Source organism: Thunnus maccoyii, chromosome 12, assembly GCF_910596095.1.
Source record: "Thunnus maccoyii chromosome 12, fThuMac1.1, whole genome shotgun sequence".
Lineage (NCBI taxonomy): Eukaryota > Metazoa > Chordata > Actinopteri > Scombriformes > Scombridae > Thunnus > Thunnus maccoyii.
In genome coordinates this window covers 19,839,642-19,862,694 of record NC_056544.1, presented here as the reverse complement: position 1 = coordinate 19,862,694, position 23,053 = coordinate 19,839,642, and the positions used below count along the sequence as shown (strand labels likewise).

General features: G+C 37.4%; 1 protein-coding gene across 1 annotated transcript in view; it reads right to left on the bottom strand.

Annotated features, from left to right (window-relative positions):
• LOC121908907 (vasoactive intestinal polypeptide receptor 1-like) overlaps window positions 1-23,053 on the bottom strand; it is a 34,288-nt gene that overhangs the window by 9,030 nt on the left and 2,205 nt on the right. The window contains exons 3-7 of the mRNA XM_042429219.1: window positions 8,300-8,407; window positions 4,777-4,877; window positions 4,189-4,286; window positions 3,042-3,174; window positions 1,556-1,709 (exon numbers count right to left, since the gene is read on the bottom strand). Coding sequence (XP_042285153.1) covers window positions 1,556-1,709; window positions 3,042-3,174; window positions 4,189-4,286; window positions 4,777-4,877; window positions 8,300-8,407 — 594 coding nt within the window. The remainder of the gene's footprint in view (window positions 1-1,555; window positions 1,710-3,041; window positions 3,175-4,188; window positions 4,287-4,776; window positions 4,878-8,299; window positions 8,408-23,053) is intronic.

The following is a 23,053-nucleotide window of genomic DNA, read 5'->3' as shown; positions in this document are numbered from 1 at the left end:
ATAAATAAAGTTTTACAAGGTGATCATCCTCCTACATCATCCTTTATCCTTCATCAACAAGTATAAGAGGTGTTATATTTAACCTGTGTGAAAGCAGCCAAACCAGCGGCTCTGTGAGGATATACTTAAAGGCAGATGTGCTTTACTAACATGCTCACAATTACTATGTTCACATGCTGATGCAAAGCAGGTTTCATGTCTACCATGTTCACCATGGTGTTAGTTTTATCTGCTGTCAAAAATGCGTCTAACATGACTGATGGACAAGTGTTTTTATGTATCATGGCTACTTCTGATTTGTGCACCTATATATTTAATAATCGTGCATGGATTTGGTGTCAGATCAAGGATACTCAGTGACAGGTCCGTGCAATGATGGATATTAGAGCGCACCTCCTGCCACAGTTTAATTCGAACACTATTTATTGGTCATAGTAGAGGAAGTTAAAACTTAAACCTGATGATAGTACTAGATGAAAACTCAGGGGATCACCAAAATCGTTAGGATTCACCCTCTGCCTCCCATGGATATCTACTCAATTTCACGGCAATCCATCCGATAGTTGTTAAGATATCTCAGTCTAGACCAAAGTTTTGGACTGACTTACTGACAGACTGCTAGTACGGCTACGAAAAAGGGGAAAACAATTCCGCCCTCCCAAACTAAACTATAATATTTTCAATAAACCTGTCATGGATTTGTTCCTCCACAGTCTGCAGTTGCCAGCATTCTCCTGGACATCACCAAAAGTTTATTATCTGTGTGTCTGTGGAGTGCCGAAGCAAGTCAACCCATCTCACTGTGCAGTGTGGCTTGTCCAATAACTGTCTAACATGTCTGCCTGAATGCTGAGGTTCAACAGTTCCTAACGAGACTGCTACCAGTTGATACAGCTCATGCTTGTACACGCAGAGAGCCTGCTGAGATGGACACAGGGGGCTTTGAGCATCTGTCCTGCTGTCACACTTCCCCATATCCTGCCATATTTTCCATCTACCTATCTCCTTATTAGAGATATTCCTGCCACTTGCCACTTAAAATGTAGTCTCTTGTCTCCGCAATGTCATTCAGCTGCTGTTTCTCACTTCAACTGTTAAATAAGACTGGTAGGTGACAGCTCAGCCCATAACGGCTGGACTGAGCTGTAACATTTTGCTAACAGCATCCGAATCTGGAAGCACTCGAGATTACAGGCTTAAACAGGAAAATGTAGCAAACAGGAAACAATTAAGACAATGGGATGGAATGGCAAGACAATGGAAAACAGTTGACTGAGCATCACAGGATAACAAAAGGAAAACATTTAAAACATCTGCAGAAAGCTCAGGGAGACAAAGACAAGGGAGAATACAAAGGGAGAGCAAGTGCAGCCGCATTTGCTGCTGAGACAGAGCTATTGTTTAAATAAATTGGCTGTTCCTGTGTGTCATGCTGTGTTTTTGGAATTGAGTTACTGTCTTGGAAATAGATTTCTAACCTACATGTGAGGATATTGTATATCAACACGTGGGCGTGATGTTCTCAGACGATTCCCTTCAGTCATGCTATACTCACCCCATCCAATCAGGATGTACCACCAGAAGTATTTCCTCTGAGAGACGAAGGTCAGGGCCAGGAGGGTCTGCAGATACATGCCCTCCACCAGCAACCAAAAGTAATTGGCCAGGATGCTGAACTGGAAGAAAGCCACGGCTGACTTGCACGCTGTCTAGAGAGAACACAACAAAGTTCCAGTGCTTCAGATATTTATTAACTTCTGTACCGGATGAGTCATTATTTAACAGTAGTCTAACGCACGGCCTGGATGGAGGCAGAACTTGCTCTCAAGTGTCAGGAAGTGAAAGTAAGAATCGGCTATGAAAGTACTTTTGATACTATTTTAAATTCTTTTTCTCCACACAGCAAATGAATAAATTATATCGACATGTCCTTTTCATATTATATTCTGTTACGCATGCATGCGGCACCATGACATGACTCGCCTTGTACTTTAAGTTAAAAACACTCAATGTACAAGTTGTCGCAAAAATGTGTCATTATTTTTGAGAGAAAAGAAGAAATTCAATGCTTTAATTGATCATATAAAATAATAAATAAATGAAATAGTGTAAAAGTGAACCAGCAGCCCAAAAATAGAGATTATTATCTCCCCGCAACTGTTAGAGGTTGGATTTCTTATGTAGTTTTCTTTTTTGACTACTTGCTGTCACTCTGATATTTATGTTTTGAAAGTGTACCATTGTGCAGCTCTTTTCTTTGCCTTAATAGTTTCATATGTGTTTTGATTATGTATCCCAAATATTTGTGTCTTTGCCAACAACGGCAACATTGTGCACTTGACAACCAATCCAAACAATATGTTTTGACTATATTTGAGCACAATATCAAGTATAATCTGTCTGATTACGGAGGACTACGGCTGTGAAAAAAAATAATGACATGAGTACAGTTTGTATAAGGACAACGATTTAAAGCTTAGCACAAACATTAAAAATAAGTTGTAAACAGTGAAAATCTAGCACCTTCCACCCCAACTACAGGCCAAGCTGCATAAATGGCCCTCACTCTACAAAACAAAAAGAACAAAACATCATACAAAAGAAAAGAAAAATCACTACATAAGTCACTACATGATGTAAAAAAACAAAAATAACAGTAAATAAATAACAACCATTTTTATCAGTCATATCACTTTGTCTGGTTTAGCAAAACTCACATCAAAGACCTGACATACAGGTGAAATACTGCTTGTCATAATCTTATAATAAAAGATTTCATCCACAATATCAAAAACATATCAGGTATATTTTTCCGTCTTGTGTAAACTATGTTGTTGCCAAAAGAATTCATCAGTCTTTCCGTCGACTAACGCGGGGGTTTTGCTGACAAATGACAGATGCCGTTCATCAGTTTGCCACGTGTCTTCCCCTCTTTCACTCCTCTTTCCTGTCTTTGTCCATTGTTAACTCAATCATCATCCACAGCAGACGTGGGAATCTGCTTTGTGGTGGAAACATTATTGACTAATTAGAGTGCTCACCGTCGACATGGAGCAGTGGTCCAGGGTCTCATCAGCAAACAGCACAGTGTCTTTAATGAAAACGGCGCTGGCTCTCAGGACGAAGGAGGAGAACAGGTTGACATGAATGTAGTTCCTGGTGCAGCGGAACTTTCTGAACAGATCACAAGAAAGGGAAAGGATGTTAACACTCACACAAACATAAATAGTGAGACAAACTCAAAGAAACACAAACTTGATTTCAATTTAACACTAACATGTTCATTAACAATAGCCTGCTTATCCAGCAGATAAAGAGCAACATAAGTATCTCGTAGAAAACATGTTTAATATTTTGACTAATTAATTCCAATAATCACTTGCTGGAGTGTGCAGTCAGCTTCTGAACTTGTTTGCAGGGAGCAGCTGCCTCCACAACATGAAGTTAAAAGCCGCTAAAAACTGGCACTACTTTTTTTGAAATTATTTGTTTCACTGTTGAGGGAATAATTGGAAATTCACTTCCAAAAATAACAACGAAATATTGATTTTACACTTTGGGTTTTGTTCAGATCAAACAAACAAGATATAACGTGTTAATTTGTGAGTTTTAGGTGGATCTTTGTAGGCCTTTGCTAGCCTTGGACTGAGCCATGCTAGCTGTTTCCCCTTGTTTCCAGTCTTTATGTTAGGCTAAGCTAACAGGCTGCTGGCTCCAGATTCATTTTAAATGGACAGACGTGAGAGTGGTATCGATTTTCGTGCTTTGTAAAGTTGAGCTATTACTTTAATACAAAAAACATCAGCAAATGCTGGTTCAAATATAATTTTTATCCAACTTCATGCACATTTAACATCATATGAGGCATTTCTACCTCTTGACCTGCTTTATATGTCAATCAATAATTCATAAGACAATCAGAAGAAGAAGACAGCGGCATGAATTTGTATTTGTATGATTCATAGGCTCCCACAGTAGACTACAAAGGCTTCATTGGAGCTCTATTGATCAAACAGTCATTCTCAGATACTGTAATCTATAATCATATCACCACTGAGATTCTCACCTCTAAATTATAACTAACTCTTGCTCATCACCACTTTCATTCAAACATTGATTGTGGATCCTTGTTGTGAGTTTTTCCCTTATTGCTCTCTGTCTGGACAGTGCGAGCTGTGCTGGTCTTACCTGAAGGCCATGAACACCACTATGGCCATTATGAGGGAGATGAGTGAGGTGGCATAGCCCACAGTGTAAACCTGTCTGAATGTATAGAGGTAACTTGTCTGGAGACACAGAAAGAGAGAGACAGGACAGGAAGAGAAAGTGAAAATTAGATTGTTTGGAAAGGGTGGAGGCTGGTATATTGTGATAATGTCAAAGCCACCACTGGGAAATGGCCTGATAAGTGAAATGTCACATAAAATGTCACATACAGACTGAAATTTTGAATCTGACTGGCATCTATACGGCTACACGTACAGTATGTGAATCCTTGAGTAAAACATAATACATTTATGTAAGGATAAATGATTAGCTTTCACTGTGCAATAATTAGAGTTTCTATTTCTGTATCAAACATTGTTAAAGACTGTCATCTCTCCTTAATGGGTTAGATTTATTCTCGGAACAAAATCTGTGTTTGACCTTGCTCTAAGCCTGCAAATAGGTCTGAAGTAAAAAGGAAGCCGCGAGGAAGGAAGAGTGGGGAGGAAGCAGAAACAATGTGAAAATGCTTAACTGACTGGCAACAACAACATGAGACCAAGTCGGTACCTCTGATTCTGGCTCGTTGTCATCACTGAAAGCACAGGCCTCCTCATAGGGTGGATAAATTTCTGACCAGCCGTCTAAAGTGCAGTTCCTGTAAATATACCCTTATGTGGGATCAAACGCAACGGAGACAAGGAAAAATTGGAATTATTTTTGCATCCAACAAGTGCAAAGATTTTCGCAATATTTATACATCATACAATGTTTTCTCATTTTGTAAACAGGACAGTGAATCTGCTATCCTTCACTAGTGTGTACATTTCTGCCTCAGTTTTTATTTGTTTACACATATTTTAATATGCAGGCAGTGTGGTCTGACAACACTAAAATTCTTTGGCTTTATGTGAATAAAAAACACACAATGATACTTGGGCTCAGTTGGTCCACCTTTTGTTCATTCTCATCTGTAGCTTCACTTGGAAGCTTAGAAGGTTTCTTTGCTGAATTTTAAGAATGGCGACTGTAAAATGCTTGCGAACTTTATTGTCATCTCACCACAGTTGCATTTATACTTTTCAGCTCAATGCTACATATGATGACATGAAATTCCATTTCCCAGGGATTTGGTGAAAAAATAGTGTAATGCTAGTATTTAAAGTTTTGAGGAAATTTTTGAGGAATGCAAGAAGAGCAATATAATAAAATATCATGAGGGATACCTTTGCAGAAGCCCTCAAGAGAAGGTTAAAAAAAAAAAGAAGATAGTGTGCAATTTGAATTGGTACAGGCAGTTGAAACTACCAGTGTTCATGAATATGGATTATGCAAACGATTGTGCAGTAGTGCATATCCTATATACAGTATATTTGGCTAATATACAACAATACAAAAATACAAAATATACAGTTTAGAAATGCAAGAAGGTCAGATGATCCAGTAATTGTAAATTGTAGCAGCATTATTTGACTGTAAGTACACATCACTGCACAGTTACATATTCAAATATACGTGTAAATGTTCACACAAAGCAAAGACTTTTGGGTGCAGGATCTCAGATCTCAGTTTATTGTTCCTAAAAAGGCTCCTGGGTTCTTGAGAAGTGGAAAAGGGCTTTCCGTATAAGTCTGTCTCTCTACTGCTCTAATATACCAAAAGCATAAAAACCTCAATTTCCATTCACAAAACCTTATTAATGGATTTAGCAAGTCCAGAATGGAAATAAGCTGCAATCTTTCATCTCCCAGGATTTAAAAACTACTACACAGACAGATTAAGTTTAATGATTGTTTCCTGTTCGCTTTATCTCTGACATGGCTCATGAAATTGAACCATTGCTGCTATTAGCTGAAAATGTATATTTCTAATAGATCCATTGTTTTAATACAATATATTATGGTAGCACTTTATCTGAGAGATTGATGTTGAGTGTGATGGATCCAAAGAGAACATTTGAGAATTTGACACAGCCACTACCATTCATATATCCTTTCTAATCTTTAAATGTGTACTTTTTTGACTCTATCTACAGTGTCTTGTATTCTACATATCATAGCTACATTGTTATGGAAAGTTGTCATTCCCATGCGCTTGGATATTAGCTCATTTGGGCCGCTGCACTGACATTTCCTCTCTTGGACCATTTCACTCCATTAGTGCTTTCAGTCAGAGAAAAAATGATGCTTTCATGTCCTTGTACTGACATTTAGTCCTGGTTAGCGTCCATTTGGAAACAGCAGGTGTCGGGAGAAGGTTGTCAGCTGGATTTGTCCCAGCACTGCTGCATTTGTGGCTTCAGACATGAGAGTATGAGGAGGGGTGTAGATGCAAATGTGTGTGGCATAGATGGAGCATGCACTGTTGTGTGTCTATTTAAACAAAGGCATACGGAAATGTGTGGCGGTGGGTTTTCTGTATTCCCTTTGAGCTGAGCAAACAGGAACCAGCACAGTCCAAATGCTAACAACTGCACCGCTGAAAGCAAAGACTGTGGTTTGTTTCAATGATCTGTAATTCAGATCATAATGAGACATGATTTCCATCAAGGTAAGTTGGAAAGAACATTAACCATGAATGATCCTGACCCTTACTAATGACCTTCTCATAATGGCAATCCCATCAAGACAACAGAGCACAAACAGACTGGCATTCTTTTACAATATTACACAACACTTCACATTATTTTCTCACAATGGAATAACTTGTTAAAGGATATGGCTGGTGATTTTCTATACTTTTCTTAATGTCAACAAATCAACCAAACCAACAATGTACTCATCCTACTTACAAATATTGAGTGTGCATCCTGATATATCATATTCCTCTATGCTGTACACTTCAATTGTTGTCCAAAAACTATTAAAAACATGTCATTGAGCCACATTGTTGCAGTGGGTGACATGTTCTTTCACCACAAAGATTATGGTTACTATTAGACTGTAAAGACTAATAACAGTGATCACATTTTCAGTCTCTGGAGAGTAGTTCTTTGTACAGCAGATTCTGTTTCTAAACAAACTAACATGACCATAATTTTTGTGGTGATGGAACATGTCACCCAGTGCAGCGATGTGGCTCACTGACATGTTTTTAATACTTTTCGGACAACAATAGATGTAAAAGCCATGTTAAGAATAAATATGATGTATTTAGTCATTTAGTGCTCATGTTAATACTGTGGTAGCTAAAATGTTGAAATGCTCCTTTAGTTAGGTTACTGATGACAACATAGCCAATACAGCAGCTCTCAGTTATCAGACTGATAACTCAGTCTGCGGAACAAGACAGTCTTTTGACCGCCGAGGCAAGTTGAGCAGAAACAGAGTAACTTTTCCTTTGTTCTAAGTAAACCTTTTAAATGGCATTACTGCCTCTGAAGATTAATTTCACGTCAAGCTTATTGCCAATACACAGATTGTAACAGTAGTGGTAATGTGGATTACCAGACAGGGAGAAGATTGCAGCTACAATGGAGGTCTACAGTACAGATATATCAGGCTTTGGATACACACACAGTACTTGTAAGTATTGGATCTGTTCATTGTTGGTTCGGCTCTGCACATGAGATTTGTTGACAATAAGAAAAATATAGAAAATAGCTAGTCTTATCCTTTAAAAAGTGAATAAACACCAATATGTATTTGTTTGCTCTAAGTAAGTCTACACCACTTACAGTTTACTCTCATCTAAAGTAAAGTTGTTATAACTATATTATTCATATAACTATATATCACCATCACCATCTTTCTGGAAGGTCAAATCTTACAAAAAACGCCTCTCATGCCTGTAATGTTTGAATCCTGCAGACAAGAATTCACGTCATTTCTTCTGCAAGAAATCTCCCAGAGCATACATACATGTGTTCCTGCCAACAAACATACATGAATAATTCATACTGTGTTCCTTCATCACAGTGACTCTGGCCTGCATTAGCACGGCAGATTATACAGAGCAGATAATTATCCTGAGTGGTGGAGTTGCAGTGCACTTTTACATTACCTTGTGTGTTTTTTAACTACTCTTACGATTGGCTGACTGGGAGATGTTCTTCTTTGCGTTTGCTCAGATTGAGGTTGACATGGGAACCAACCTTGATTGCTGGAGAAAGGCTGGAAGACCTCAGAACAGGATACGTTGACCACCTGCCCGACTTCAGCTCTCAGCCAACATGCAACCTCATCCCACTCTGTTTTACATCCTACAGACAAAGACATAGAGAGGAGCAGGAGGGTCAGTCAATGTCGTCTTTCATCTACCTGACATCATAACTGATTTTTGACCACTAGGGGACATAGCGACAAACTTAAATATACAAATTCCTGATATAAATTTAAAACTAACATTTTAGCTAATAACTGCCCATTTATCTATCAGACATAAGGGCAACAATCATCTTTTAGGTCTTTATTGTCCTGAACTCCTGACAAAAACGGACCATTCACTCATACGGATTCAAAGTCAGTGACTGATGCTATTCATTGTGAATGAGATCTGGCTTTGCAGCTCAGTTCAGCTTTGTGTAATTTTATTTTTTATTTATTGAATTGCCCATCATGTCTTCTTTTTAATACCTGCATCTTTGATTTAATTTTGTCCTGTAAAGCACTTTGAGCTGCATTTTATGTATGAAAGGTGCTGTACAAATAAAGTTTATTATTATTATAATTATTATATTATTATTAATTTTGTTTTATAATAGTGGAGTCTGTGTAGTATCTTGAATTGAATTCAGCCGTGTCTAGCATTTATTTTCCTCACCACACTTGTCTCTTTATCCATTTAATGGAGGATCTGCAGACCTTTTTGCTGAAAATGGCTGCCTATTGTTGTATATTCAGCAAGAACGGTGAGTGTCAATCATCATGTGCGTCCAGAAAACCACTACAAGTTAAAAGCTGCTAAAAGCTGCACCATTGATTCTACGAGGGTCTGCACCAAGACATTTTTAACATTTTCATTCAAAATATGGGTTAAGGCAGGTTTAAATATCACCTTTTCCAACTTTTTCCGCAAAATGAACATTGTTAGAGCAGTGGATATTTTCTAGGTATTATTGCCTCTGGAACAATCACAATATGTTTCATATGTAAATTACTATTTTATAAGACAAGAAGAAGAAGAAGACAATAGTCCAATTTTATGAATTAGCATGTGCACAATTATGCATGAATATCTATGTTACAAATGTTGTTTCAGGGATTTATTGATCATACAGTCCATCATATAGATATCTTGATATTTATGACTGTTATGACCACTTTTTTTACAGCATACAAAAACAGACAGAGGGGGGAGCATAAGAGAAGGGGGTCAGTCAATCACATCTTTCAATCTCACAATCATCAATAGAGGTGATCCATGTGATGTCACATATGTAGAAGTTACCACCCGTCTCCCCTCTCATTCACAACAGTCAAGCAGTCAACAACTCAAGCAACAGTCAGCATCTGTTACCATCCAAATATCCTTTTACATCTTCATGATTTTGATCAGGCAGACAAATCCATCTTCAAACTACAGCCTGGCATTTCTGTTCTACTTCTCCAAGCTACATACTAATGTGTCAGGAAAGTTTCATGTCACATTTCTTTGTTTACAAACCACCATTACCTCATATGGACCTACTATTATTCTCATAGCCTTTATTTTTTCTGGATATCTGTGTGTCCTTTCCCCTTGGCACTTTTATTTGTAAATTCATAAACATATACCTTGTATTTACTTACTTAATCTTGGATTTTTCTTCTTTTCATATTCATTCCCTGCAGCTTTCATACCCTCTGTCAGCCCTGTGTTTTCACATTAATACCAGCTGATTACTTCTGTCCGCCTGATGTGAGCTGTAACTCAAATCTCTCCGAAACAACATGAAAACGAGACATCATCCAATTCTCTCATATCTTCAGGGCCCAGACTTTGCAGTTTATGGGAAGCTTTTTCTGTTGTTTGTCTGTTTTCTGAAATGCGGTTGATTTTTTGAAAGGTTGTGTATTTCTGAAGCAAGTGTGTCTCTTGAAAAGTTGTGTTTTGCACATTGGGGCCACCCTTGGATAATCCAAAGAACATTTTCTGCACACTATGGGAAGTAACCAGTTTATGAGATAGCCGTTTTCTTTCTTAACAGTATTTCCAACAGCAACATTGTTCTGCACCAGTAAATATACCCAAATACGACAAAGGAAAAGAGGATCTAATACTATTTATTCATCATTCAAATGCCTTGGCAACGTTTCTGACAGGCTCTATGAATTTCAAATTGACCTGCACTCCAGCAAAAAGAAAAATAAGCCCCTCACAGGATGACACACTTCCTGCTGTTACATTTACTGAGAACGAGATGGAAATATTTCAGCACACCTCAGGCCTTCATCGGTGTAAATCCACAGACACCAAACACAGAAACTACAGTATGTACAGGTGACCTGATTACCTAGTCACACACTTCCTCTCTGGTGACCAAAAAAGGATATTTATATTAATCCTGAATTAATAAATTTATACTGATGCATGTGCTATATAATATGACAAGCTCTATCCACCGTCCATCAGAACTGGACTTGCTTCATCTTGTTTCTGTAAATGGATTGCTGGGAAAGCTTTTGCTTAATGTCACACTTGCCAAGTTTTTCCATCTACTGTCCAACACTTTACAGATTCTGCATAAACCCTGGGTTACTTCACATAATTCACATATCATAGAGGATATAATCTCAGGAGACAAGGTGACAGGTTGTGAACAAATAGATGGATGGAGAAACGTCACTGAAACCTATGAATCATAGTGATGAACTCACAAAATGCGTAGGTATTGCTTGGATGACGTACAGCTGCGAGTGGTGCCGCAAATACGTATGTGCAAGCAAATCTCCATCCACGTTGGGTAAACGTCAACAGCGGTGATGAATAAAGAGAAAAGGAAATGCAAGGAGCTTTTTCATTCATCCCCACAGCTGAAGTGAGACCAAAAGAAATGTCAAATACATTTTTGGCGGAAATCTCTTCTTTGAAAAAAGTTGAAACTCCTCAGGCACTATAAGTTTCGAGGAACATAAAATTGCTTCAAAGGGCTGGGAGTGATTTCTGAACAACATAAGCACAGCCTGTTTGCATGTAAATCACTCCTCACTCAGCAGGATGTTGGTGAACCACATTTTGTACTGAAGCTGTCATTCATTTCATGGTGTTTATTCATTCATATTTCAATTTATGTGCGGCAAAGGGAAGCTTTGATGTGATCGAAGGGACAGAAAATGTCACTTACTATAATATTGAAATCACACAATTTAAATTTGAGATGTAATGACTTCTATGCTAGCAGGTAATTTGGCTGTTGTAAAGATTTATGTTTTTAATCAGACAAAGAGTCTATAGCCACGCTAGCAGCTCTGTGAGGCTTTAGTGCTCTCTCTAAAAAACCTCAATTGTCAGATAATTAAAAGTAGGAGTTCAGAATTTGGTTTTCTGATATTTAGCAGTGAATGTAAATATAAAGTGAACGTAATAAGTGGCCAGAGGGTGTCTGACAACCTACATCAGAAGGGTTATGTTGTAAGCATGAAAGTAGCAGTGTTACAGAGTTTACTTGTGTGAGGAGGGTGTAAGCAGAAATGTCAACATGTTAAGTCACTTGCAAGACTTCATGATATCATAAAAATATCAGAATAATATCAGATAATCAGAAATAAAGTATTTAATTGGATTGCGATCCCGACTTTTCTTCTATCTCCACCATTAAGTTAAGATTTGTGTTTTTTAGTGAAATGTTTTGACATCTGTTGGATGGATTGCCTTGAAATGTGATACAGACATTCATGCCCCCTCATGATGAATTGTAATAAATTTGGAGATTCCTTAACCTTTCATATGCAGTAGCTCCACTGCCAAATTTTAACTTGTCCTATACTCCAGTTTATGACCTAAATACCTGCAAAACTCATGACATTCCCGTCAGCCTCAGCTGTACTGTAAACATTATACTGTACCTGCTTAACATCAGCATGTTAGCATTGTAATTGTGAGTATGTTAGCATGCTGGTGTTAGCATTTAGTTGAAAGCACTGCTATGACAAAGTACAGCCACACAGAGCTGCTTCCATGGCTGTAGATCTTGTTTCTCAATATTTAATCATTGAATATACTTATAATATATGGTACTGGTTGTCATTTGTGTACACACCATCAGTGTTTTCATCAGTACAAAGTAGCAGTAAATACTAGGTACCGCCAAGGCTGATGGGAAAGTCATTCATTTTGAAGATACTTGGTCGTAAAACAAAGTATTGGACAAATTTGACCTGATGGTTGCACTTGATGACTCCAATAGTTATCAAAACATTTCACTGGTTGGTGGTGCTGGGGTAAAATCAGAAGATAACAGAAGTCAAGAGGATTCGTCTTCTGGGGACCATGAATGCCTGTACAAATTTCATTCCAGTCAAGAGATTTTAGTCTGGACCAAAGTGGTGGACCGACCGACATTGTCATCCCTAGAGCCACACTAGCTGCTCATGTGGCAAAAATCTTAGTTTTTGGTTTATAAGACCTCAAAAGTGTTTTACTTTAATTCAACAAAACATAATGTAAAAAGGTTTTATCATTCAAATGTATGTAATTATATTGGGCTTGTTCTTTAATTAACAATCTGTAAAACTGAATTAAAATTAAAACTTATCACAAAAAAGAGTTTGTGCCTGCTGACGTGCACTCCAGGTAATCTGAGTGTCCACTGTGGCTGCTGACATCAATCTGAGATAGAGCAGTGACTTATAGGCAGCAATCTGGTTGAAATATCTATTTTCTCTCCATGCCTTAATCCATTTATACAAAGCCAGTGTATCTAATGCAGCCCATCCTCAAAAGAAAAACAACAGTATAGGTTGAAAATTCAGCTGGCAAAAAAATGTGTTTGAGTGACAGACGCCATCTATCAGCCGTAGTAATTATGACCCGGAGAAGTGACGCAGTTATGATGATGTCAATATAAGGTGACAAATTTACGTATTAGGAGGGGGCGGGATGGGTGGATGGCTTGATAGATAGATGGAAAAAGTGGACTTTGCTGCAGGAGACAACTGTTCATTTTCTATTTCCAAGAGAGAGTCATGTTTCCAACCGTGAGTCGGGTTTTTTAAAAACTATAACTATAATTAATGTGGTGTTTACTGTTGCCATGTTGCCACACCACATTTCAAGTGATCATTTTAACCCAAACCATGATCTCTCCCTAACCCTAACCAAGTGGCTTTTGTGCCTAAACCTAACCAGACTAAACTTTATCACAGTATTGTCACAAAAATAAAACATAATTATTTTTTAACAGTGATTTATAACGGTTTTGGAAAGCACCAATTGTCGTTCTGGAGTGCATGGTACAATCCACCTATGTGGTCTTTCACTCTAATGCATTATCCACTCCTTCTCTTGTGTTTCCCCATCTCAAAAACCAACTACATGCATCCAATCAGGTGGTCTGACGAAAGTGATGTCACCTCCAATGTAACCCTGGGAAATGATAGCGGGGGCAGGGGTGCGCAATTATTCACGGAGGACTGGGGAGATGGATGATTCACGTCAGCATCTCCTCCGTTGCTGTCAGGCTGACTCAGACTGATATTCCTGAAGCCGAGGATCCGGGAGGGGCAGAGGGATTGTGTTGAAATGCAGTTTCCCATCGTCTGTCATCTCACTGAGTTGTTGTCTCAGGGGTGGCGCTACAAATTGTAACATATTATACGACACGTTTCCTTATTTACATGTGTCATTGTTAATTATTCATTGATATTTTTAGTGTTAGTGTGATTGCTGTAGCAGCACACTTACCAGTACACTTCTAATTATTTTTCTTCTTCTGTGATGTTTTTTGCTCACCTGTGACTCATAACCATTTATGCTGCTGAGCATAGATCATTTATATAAGAATCATTTTATGTACTTTTTTATAAAAACTGATTAACTATTCCTGGAAAAACTAATCTCTTCCTACACTTTTAATGGTACCAAGACCATTTATACAGTACCAGTCAAAGGATTGGACTCACCTTCCCATTCCCTTGAATGAGAAAGTGTGTTCAAACTTTTGACTGGTACTGTGTCATATCTAATCCTTCGCAGATGGCTGCATTGTTTTGTTTTTGTTGTTGTTGTTGTTGTTGTTGTTGTTGTTGTTTTTTCTTATTGATAGCTTTTATTATTTTGACTACTAAATTTTAAAAGCAACTGCCAAGACATTAGTTGTATATCTCAGCCATTGTATACTAATACAAACTCCACTCATATTGCAAAATGCTCAGTATTGCCCACTGATCAATAGTACATAAGTTTGATAGGATGATATGTGAAATTTATTGATTATTAACAGTTCCTGACTGATTGAGGAATGCTGTCTATGTCACTTCACTTTTTCACCTCTAACTGTTAATATCACTTATATTCTTCAAATATGTTATCAGTTTATCTTTAATTTTGTCATCCCGTTTTTCCATAATGTAATTTTGCTATCTTGGTTTGCTATCTCTCTATTCCACACAACATCTGTTGCATGTCTGTCTGTCTGGAGGGGGATCCCTCCTCTGTTGCTCTTCATGAGGCTTCTTCCACTTTTTTCCTTGTTAAGATTAAGTTTTGGGAAGTTTTTCCTTATTCTTCTAGGACATATGATGTTGTATCCTGTACAGATTGCAAAGCAACATGAGGCAAATGTGTGATTTGTCATATTGTAAAATTAAAAATATAAAAATTGACGTTACTTGATATACTATAGCGCATTTATGTCTGTTATGTTGATATTCAGTTCCATTGTATTCATAACACATCACCTGTATACAGTAAAAATTTTATTTTTATTTTCTATTTCAAACACATCTACAGTTTATGAACTATTCTAGGTTTTATATTACATTAAAGTCTATGGAGGGACATTATATTTATCTCTCAACCTGTAAACAGGAGAAACACCATGTTTTGTGTTCAATGCTCACTGATAAATTGAAAAAGCTTATTATGATATCATATTATAATATCATAATATTAGTTAGTTAATAAATACAAAAGTGTTTTACTTGTGTCTATAATTCAGCAAACACATTACTGTTAATTAGTTTTCATGTGATAATAAACAGCCACCTTCTTCAGGAAAGTTTTTTAAATGTTAATTTTATTTGTCTTGTCTATTATCTTAACTCTGTTTATGATTCAACTCTTGTGAAACAGTTTGTAATTTCTTCTATTTGATAAACAAATAAATAATTTTATTAGTATTTACAATTTACTGATGTTAAACACATCCCTCATTTAAATTCTGGGTTTTGGCAATCAGCCCTGCAGTGTTAATCAGTGGAATATGATTATATTATCAATTGTCTCTTGTCAAAAACCTGCCAAGTGAGAACAATTTGGCTTCAGTCTACACAAGAAAAAAAAAACTTGACAAATTGTGTTTCTGTTTGTTCCAATTTGTTGCAGAAAACAACATAGATGCTATATCATATCTTTGACCAGAGAATGATTTGTTTGGGGGACCCAGAGCAGTGTGAAATTGAAGTATAAAATATTAATAGATATATATTTGCAGACCACAAAATACATCCTGTAAAAAACAAATATGGAGCCATAGGAAGTTTGTTCTCCTATAGACTTTTTTGACAGCATACATTTAGAGATGTTACAGCAGAAAAACCTGTAATTATGCATGTTGAGTGATTGGCTTAAATGCAATAGCGGCATCATTAATGTCATTAATTACACTTGTGCTTTTCTTGCTATGACAAGTCAAAGTGTCTGCAGTGAAAAAGGTCTATACTTGTCGTCTTTAAGAGGCTGAGTTGAAACTCTGCGTAGGTGACGAGTGAGTGAGCGAGGGTGGTCGTGGCCGCACAATGCCGGCTAAAAATAAAAATGCATCTTTTCCTCTCTGTTTATGTTTCAATCCACATTAAACCAGAATTAATCACACCAACAACAAAAAAAACAAACAGACAATGCTTTGGAGACCACCCCTGTCAAGTGTATCTTGTTGTAATGGAGGAAATTCATTGTGGATAAGGTGATTAAAACTGGCAGTGAAGTAAAGGCTTGGAAATGAAGGATGTGGTTACAAGCTTGCTGTTAACCTTCTCTTGAGGTTTAGCTGGAGAATAGAGAGGGGGGGGGGGGGGGACTTAAGGTGCAGTATTTTTACACAGTGACTGAAAAGCTGTGCTCAGGAAATTGGTATCAGGGATTAAGAGATTTTATTCTTCAAGATTTCGGTTTCCTATTCCACTGTGGTTAATGCCAGAATTGGATGTTGGCCTCTAAATTTCCAATTTGGTGACATGTATGTGGGAGGATCATTTTTAGATTTACACACATGGATCTAATCCTAATAGGAAAAGAGAGTTATCTATTCAAGAGAGGAAACAGCTTCAAAATACTATTTCAGTTTTCATGGCAGAGACAGTGGTATGTTTATGGGCACTTTAGTGGGTGGAACAAACAAAACCAAACAGCACTGTTATTTGTACAGCCTCGGCTGGAGCATTAATGGCACCGTATAACAGCAGAGCTGAAGCTAGACCTGATTTCATTACTGAGCTTCAGGTGTTTCTTTATAAAAATGTATCTGGCAGGTTGTAGGGTTTGATTTAGCTCATGTTGGAGTAGAGGACAAACAGTGCTCCAGTAAATTTGTAAAGCTTTAAAAGACAGAAAGACACAATGTTAAGGTAGCAGAGGAAGTGGGATAAAGAAGAAGAGTGACACATACCAGCTCCATTCTGTCACATCATTTTACTCATATCAATAGACCACCATAGCAAACATTGGATGTGCCACACAGACATGAAAAGTAGTTCAGTAGTAGGACTGCAACTGCCAATTATTTTCATCACCTACAATAATTAACCATTTATTGATTAATTGTTTTGTCTAAAAAAATGTCTGAAAATGGAGGAAAATGCAGATCACAGTTTCCCAGAGCCTAATATGATGACATCTTTAAATTGCTTGTTTTCTCTGATCAACAGTCCAAAACCTAAAGATTTTCAATGTATGATGATATAAAACAGAGAAAAACAGCAAACCCTCTCATTTGAGAAGCTTGAACCAGTGAATGTTTGGCGTTTTTTGCCTGAAAAGTAACTTAAACGAAAGATTATCTAAGTTGCTGATTAATTTTCTATCAACTAAGCAGTTAATTGTTTAAGCCTCTTACAGTAGCCTGGGGTGAATGTGATAGGGTGAGCGACTGTGATAACGCTGCCACTTTTCTGAGCTGAGTTGACACACATTGACTAGAAAATAGGATGAACACATTTTCCTGTCTTCTGTCCTTTATGACTCTAAATGGGAAGTTTTACTTATGGAGTTCTTTATTGACAGCAAACACAGTACAGCTTATACACTAATCTGGCCATGCTGCAACACAATACATAACAGTAATCCCATTATAGATGACACGTGTCAAGGCGTTGCAAGGGTGTGGGCTTGCATAGAGAACAATGGATGTGAATGTATTGATGTATATCATATGCTGCTAGTGAGTGTGGCCCTTAAGCTTACAGAGATGAAGCTGCTTAGTTTTGTTTCTTTACATGAGCAATATCAAAATTATGAGGAGATTTTGTACCTTCTCCAATTAGTGTTCTACTCTGCTGGAAATAATGAAGAAGAAGTAGCAGCAGATGAAGAGGATTTAATTGTTTTATTATAATTTTGGTGTTTCGGTGTGGTTAAAGAACTTTTCAGACCTGTTATTGCTACTTTAGACAGAAGATGATTTCACATGTAAAGTGTGTTTGGAACAGGTAAAGTACTTATATCAAGGTTGTTGGATTGCTTTTACAGATTAGATTACTTGCAAGTGCAAATGAAAATCTTATTGTCTGTCAAGTGGAGGAGTAATGTTCCCATAAGGGAGTTCCCACCTCCAGATACTTATATTCAGATCTCTGGATCTGAGTCGTACACACACTGAGCGTGATATGACAACTGTGATGAAAAAGATTTCATTTTTAACTGGAGATTAGGGGCGGCAATTATATGGTCTATGTTAAAAGAAACATCTTTTCAACCATGTAACAAAAGGCACAATAAATGCAGAGAAAACCATGAATTATGGAAACTTACACTGTTTCTCTGGGACTGACATCTTTGTGTTTGGGCGTAATCACAGAGGAAATTCTCATTGTGTGGAGAAAGCCGTGATGTCGTATTACTCGATGTGTCTAACTGTCAGAGTTAACAATTAACACTCATGTCAAGATGTTAGTGATTTCCTCTCAGATCAACTAAATGGCTTTCTCACCCTCTGAGCACGGCTCTGCTCTCAGGCCTTCATTAACAGACAGCACCAGAGGAAGCTATACACTTAGACACTCGAGTGTCACCTCATTTAGGATTACGTTTGAAATTTCTTTGAACACTGATCAAGTGCTTCTTGAGCAACGATGAGGGAGGAACTGCATGACGCCTTCATTTATTAAGCAGCATGCATCCTGTTGACTTCTCAATGGGATTTAAAGTTTTAACAGGATTGAAATTTTTATGTTTAATGTACATCAGGGTATTTTTTTCAAAGCCGGAATGGATACCATTGTTTTTTGGCTAAATATGTTCCATACCAGTTTTAAAAGGCTTTACTTTCAAACAATTCATTTGCTAAAGAATTACAAATAGTCTATTCAATGCTTCAAGAGAATTTTAAGTATTTCCTCAATGGAAAAGCATTTGAAGTAGGGCTGCAACTAGTGACTATTTTCTTGATTAATCAATTAGTCATTTGGTCTATACAGTGTCAGAAAATGGTTAAAAATGCTGCTTTGGTTCCCAAAGCCAAAGATGGCATCCTCGAATGTCTTCTTTTGTCCCGACCAACAGTCCACAACCCAAAGATATTCAATTTACTATCATAGAAGACTGAAGACTAAAATAAACTGAATAAACCAGTAAATATTCACATTTGAGAAGCTTGAATCAGAGAATTTGGATATTTTTCTCAGAAAATGACTCAAAACAATTGATATCAAAATATTTTAATTAATTTTCTGTCAATTGACTGATCGTTCTAATTTGAAGTATTATTTTAAACCACTGAAACCCAGAATAAAAACATGGAGTTGTGTTTCTTTATGTTTAGAATCAATTCAAATGGCAACATTTGGATGATCAATTGGAGAATCAATAATTAAAATTGGCTAAAACAATTAATTGATCAAAATAAACTGACTGGAAATCATTAGATATTAATATATTAGACCGCTCTGTCAGGCTGGACTTAGTGTAGCCACAGCAGTGCTTTTAAAGAGGTCATATTATGCCCTTTTCCCAGTTTAATATATTCATTTGCATGGTCTATTTGCAAATATTTGCATGTTTTTAAGGTCAAAAAGCACCTAGTTAACGCTGTACAAGCCATGTATGCAGCCCTTCTGTCTCACTCAGCCTGAAACGGGCTGTATCTTGTATGTTCTGCCCCTCTTTTCTGATGGGCTGACTCTTTTCTTAGTGATGCACACCCTGGCCAACCACAGGTATTATTGTAACCACATTGTAGTCTACTGTTGTTAGGTAAAACCAGAGCTTTGGGTTAAACCATGGATGTATTATAAGAGCTGGATGCGCCAGTCGAGCAATTCTCACTGGACTGAATGGGCGCCATTCTTGGTATCCAGCTCTTATAATACATCCATGGTTAAAACTCCTCGGTAAACTGTGATGGCCACTGCTGAGGATAATGTTATCCAACCTCGGGAAAGCTGTGCAATGACAAAATTACTTGCTGACATCCAGCAACTGCGCAGCGTTTCCTCTGCGACTGTCTTTCCTCTGCTCTGCTGAGTGTGTGTGTGGAGAGGCTAAGACCCGCCCTCAGGTGAAACACAGAGAGCAGAGGAGGGGAGAGAAACTGGCACAAACATGAATAAACATATTTTGTTTTTAAATCTCGCCCTCTACAACATATTCCCTTTAATTAATGCTAGTATCAGCATGCTAATCAAAGCTGATCACAATGATAATCCTAACATGCTGATGTTTAGCAAGTATGATGTTTACTATATTCACCATCTTTGTTTAGCATGTTAGCTTACTAACATCTCCTAATTAACTAATAATACAGCTGAGACTGTTTGGAACATAACTAATGTTGCAGCTGTTTGGTCATAAACTAAAGTATTAGACAAGTTTAAATTGTGACCTGATAATGGTGCTTCATGAAAAAGAAAATCACCCAAGTTATTACAATTCACCTTCAGGGTGACATGAATGTACATACCAAATTTCACTTCATTTCACTTAAAATCACAAATGTCAGCCTCTTGGTGGTGGAGTTAAAGTAAAGGTCTCACCAAAGTCATTTTTGACAGAATTTCATGGTAATCCATCCAGTAGTTACCGAGATATGTCATTCTTGACCAAAGTGGTTGATCGATCAATACACAAATCAACAATGCCATCCGCAAAGCCACGCCACTAGTTTGGATAAAAGTGCCAAAAATGTGAGGTTTTCTTGTTTTTAAAACTATTGTAAACTGAAATTTTGTGTGTTGTCCTTTTGATCTGACAAAAAATGCAAACTGAAGCCAAATTGGACATGTCACCTTGGGCTCTCATAACCTCCGACAGATATTTTCTTTTTTTTATTGGTTTGTTTTTTGCATTTCATAGACCAAATGATTGATTAATTAATCGAAAAAATAATCAACAGATTACTTGATCTGGTTAACTATCCTTAGTTTTAACCCTATATCAAACCAAATGCACCATTTATTCAGATTTTGGCAGCAGATTTAACACCAGTGTGCAGCATATGACGTCTACTCAGGCCCATCACCAGGAATCAGTCACTGACGACTGTTATTATTACACAAAGGTGAAATTTCAACCCTGCATGACTCTCCAACTCTGCATGATTGCATGTCACCTGCATGGTTGGCGTCACACTGATGGACACACAAACACACTTTCTTTGACAGTGAAATGAATCAGTAGACACTTATCTGTGTAATGAGCAGCAGATGACAACTTCACACCAAAGTGTTGTCTTGCTCCAGTGTTCAGAGTCATCACAGGTAATTAAGATCAAATTAGTCTTGAAATGTTAAAGTTCATCACTCTTGCAGAGGGGAGTTGCCGGAGTATTATTATTCAGTTTCTGATGAAGTGGCAATGAGCTCAGCTTCAGTGACGAAGCCCACTATGGAGACATGCAGTGCGGCCCACTGGGAGACGCCAGGTTCATAAGTATATAATGAAGTCAGTGAGTCAGATTAAAAGGACAAGCAGGTGAGGACTCGCCAGGAGGAAGAACAGGTGTCAGTGCGGTTACATGATCAGTATGATGAAGATATAATGATGTATGTGCACTGTGTCCATGCAGCCCCTGGATTTATGTTAGTCCCTTTCATTAAGAGATAAGAAACTTTATTGATCCGGCACAGGGAAATTCAAGTGACATCACACACTGGTATTTTTCTACTAAATGTGTAGCTTCATTTTCATGCTGCTAGCAGTGATGTCTGCAAACACAGGAGACTTCACCCACCACCTGATTCAATTTGTCAAGGGCAATTTTGTATTTATTCTTTACAACTGTGACTTGCAATAAGTCCACTTGGCCACTTGGGGTAAGTGGAAACAATGTACAACACAGACATGTTATCACCTTTAAAGTGGCTATAATCAATTTTTAATAAACCAATGTATCAAATGGCATTGTGTAATGTCAGAGGTGCGGCTTGTAGTGATAAACCTACAGAGAATTAATTCCCCACTGTGTCTAACTGTCAGAGTTCACAATTAACACTCATATCAAGAGGTTAGTGATATCTTTTCAGATCAACCTAATGGCTTTTTCACCTGAGTTTTAGAGGTATACTATGCAGGATTTGTAAGTTAGTGTTTGTAATGATACTTTAAAGCTCCGTTGAACTGAGGGAAAATGCAGAGTTGGGTGATGATTATCTGTAGGTTCATCACTACAACTGACCTTTTTGAAAGTAGTCATGTTATTCTTGATAGAAATATTGATTATAGCAGCTTTAATTATCTCATCCCTATTTGTGATTCAGTGATTTCTGTGTCACTGAATTTCAAATGAAATGTGTCAATATACGTTTTTTTAGGTTGCTTCTTTTAAGCATTTTTTGTACTTTCTTGACAGCTGTGACAGTTTAATTAACCTGTGAGGGATCAATAAGGTTTATCTTATCTTAAAATATGACATACATTTACAAATATGTATTGTATGGTATTACTATTTCATTTGCATACTGTTGAAGGCAGTCAGCCCTTTACCACCCACTGTTCCACCCCCTGTACACCAGCACTGTATGAACTTTGTTAGTCCTATAGTAGAGAGAAACACCTAACAGGCTATAAAACTATAGATTAGACTCTTGTCCTTTTGGTCATTGTTGTCATTTTAAAACAGAAAGCTCTATTATAGTACTGAAACAATGAGTTTATTCATCATTTTTGATCAACTGAACATTAAAATAGCTGCATAAATGTTTGGATTTGCTGCTGTTCTTTGAGTTAACTATGTTTTTGGGTTCTGGACTGTTGGTCGGACAAAACAGGGAATTTGAAGACAACACACTGAGCCTTGGGAATTCTGATGGACAATGTAATAGTGATGAAAACAATCATTACAGTAGTTGCAGCCCTGACGTCTTGTAAAAGACATCCAGATACAATGCAGATAAAGTCCAGATTACACAGTTGAAACCTAAAAAAATATGGGAGGTTAAAGGTAAATTTGTTGGTAAATGTAACTTTCAATTAAACCATTGTTAATTTAAGTACTAGACAGAAGCATTAAAGCAAAGACAATTCAACTTTTTGCAACTTCCAACAGTTTGACTGCCTG